This window comes from Olea europaea, unplaced genomic scaffold (assembly GCF_002742605.1).
Source record: "Olea europaea var. sylvestris unplaced genomic scaffold, O_europaea_v1 scaffold29869, whole genome shotgun sequence".
Lineage (NCBI taxonomy): Eukaryota > Viridiplantae > Streptophyta > Magnoliopsida > Lamiales > Oleaceae > Olea > Olea europaea.
In genome coordinates, this window is record NW_019248510.1 from 1 (window position 1) to 1,374 (window position 1,374).

At 37.9% G+C, this 1,374-nt stretch overlaps 1 protein-coding gene across 2 annotated transcripts; it reads right to left on the bottom strand.

Annotated features, from left to right (window-relative positions):
• Positions 1–17: 17 nt before the first annotated feature.
• Positions 18–1,367, bottom strand: LOC111384733. Of its 2 annotated transcripts, none has more exons than XM_023009051.1 (4): positions 1,216–1,367; positions 951–1,072; positions 674–867; positions 18–308 (listed from the first exon to the last, which is right to left on the bottom strand). In XM_023009051.1, the coding sequence occupies exons 1-4, from the start codon at positions 1,325–1,327 to the stop codon at positions 23–25; spliced, it is 714 nt and encodes a 237-aa protein (XP_022864819.1). In that variant the 5' UTR covers positions 1,328–1,367; the 3' UTR covers positions 18–22. The 2 variants fall into 2 exon arrangements, with proteins under 2 accessions (XP_022864819.1, XP_022864818.1); XM_023009050.1 differs by having other exon boundaries at positions 951–1,087.
• Between the last annotated feature and the right edge of the window lie 7 nt (positions 1,368–1,374).

Sequence of the window (1,374 nt, forward strand, 5' to 3'; positions counted from 1 at the left end):
GAGAGAGAGAGAGAGAGAGGGTTTACACTATCTTGAGGCCCTTATCAATGGCTCGCCTATTCTTCCTCGCTTGTCTTTCTATATCTGCAGCCTCAGTGTTGAGTCTACGGGATGTAGAAGTTAGGAAGTTTGTAGTTTCAGAACTTCCATTGGCTTCTCTCAAATTGGTACTCATGTTCCTCATTGCTCCTGTCGCCTCATGTATGGTATCTGTTGCATCATCTGCTGTATCAATAATAATGTCTATCACAGTCTTTGCTCTGGAATGGAACTTTGCATTCCCTCCAAGAACCAGGCCAGTTGCAGTTCTGAAAATGATAATAATTTCAAATAGTTTAATGACATGCTGACAGACCATGCATACATCTCTCTCTCTCTCTCTCTCTCTCTCTCATGGCTTCTTTATTAAGGTGGATCGACAGTAGTAAAAACTAAAAATGAAGCTAAAATCTTGTATCTTAAAGATCGTGTAATCAATGCACGTGGCTGTTCTATATCTAGCAAATTGGTGAAAAAAGCTATTCTTTTTCTCTAAATATTTGAGTGGACTTCATTATTTCCCTTTCTTTATGGACTATGTAACTAGCTGCGAAATATTTCGATAATTTTTATACCTGTAGTATTATTTATTAGTTGAATATGACAGAGTTAAGAGAAAGAATTCATTGCTTACATTGCTAAGATGGTAAAGAAAGTAGCCAATAGCAGAGGATGTAGATAACACTGCTTATGACAAGGCAATCTCTTCTTTAGCTTTCTGTTCTTCATAAAAGTTCTGGTTACAAGAAGAAATCCTCCATAACCAATACCACATAAAAGCCATACTGCTGCAATGGCATATCCATATATGCCTGTAAAGGCAGTAGACTGAACAAAATAGACAAGAAAACATTAGTTCTCAAATCACGATTATGTCTTTCTTCTTTCGTGGTTGTGGTAAGTAGACTTACACTCCAGTAATGCTTGTTCCTTATGTCATATCCTCCTCTGTACTTCTTGAAACTGTCCAAAGGGTCGACTCTCACGGTATCATCAGATTGGTTAATTCCTTCTGTTTCAGCCAAGTGTCTTCCTGGAAAATCAGAAACTGTCTCCTTAAACTATTTGCAGCTTAATCCAAAGTTGCTTGGACAACTTGAATAAGAGATTTGGGTATGTATTTCATGTTACAACTTTACAGGGCAATCTTTGAAAAAGAAAAGGTAGAACAGTTACCTGAATCGATAGGGTTGGAATAGGTCGGAAGTCCTGGAAGTTGTATGAAGTTTAAGGCCAGGACCATGGCAACAAGGATTATACGCGCAGTTTTGCTTGGTGGGTAACGCATTTTTCTAACCTGTGAAGTAATTCGTTATTTTGAGTATGCAGTTTAGC

Bases quoted from the DNA above. Each gene is read 5' to 3' on its own strand.
- LOC111384733 (XM_023009050.1), bottom strand. From the start codon at position 1,327: ATGCGTTACCCACCAAGCAAAACTGCGCGTATAATCCTTGTTGCCATG. The intron at 868-950 runs GTAAGTCTACTT...TATTTTGTTCAG, and splicing joins GGAACAAGCATTACTGGAGT to TCTACTGCCTTTACAGGCAT. The intron at 309-673 runs GTAAGCAATGAA...TATCATTTTCAG, and splicing joins TTCTTTACCATCTTAGCAAT to AACTGCAACTGGCCTGGTTC.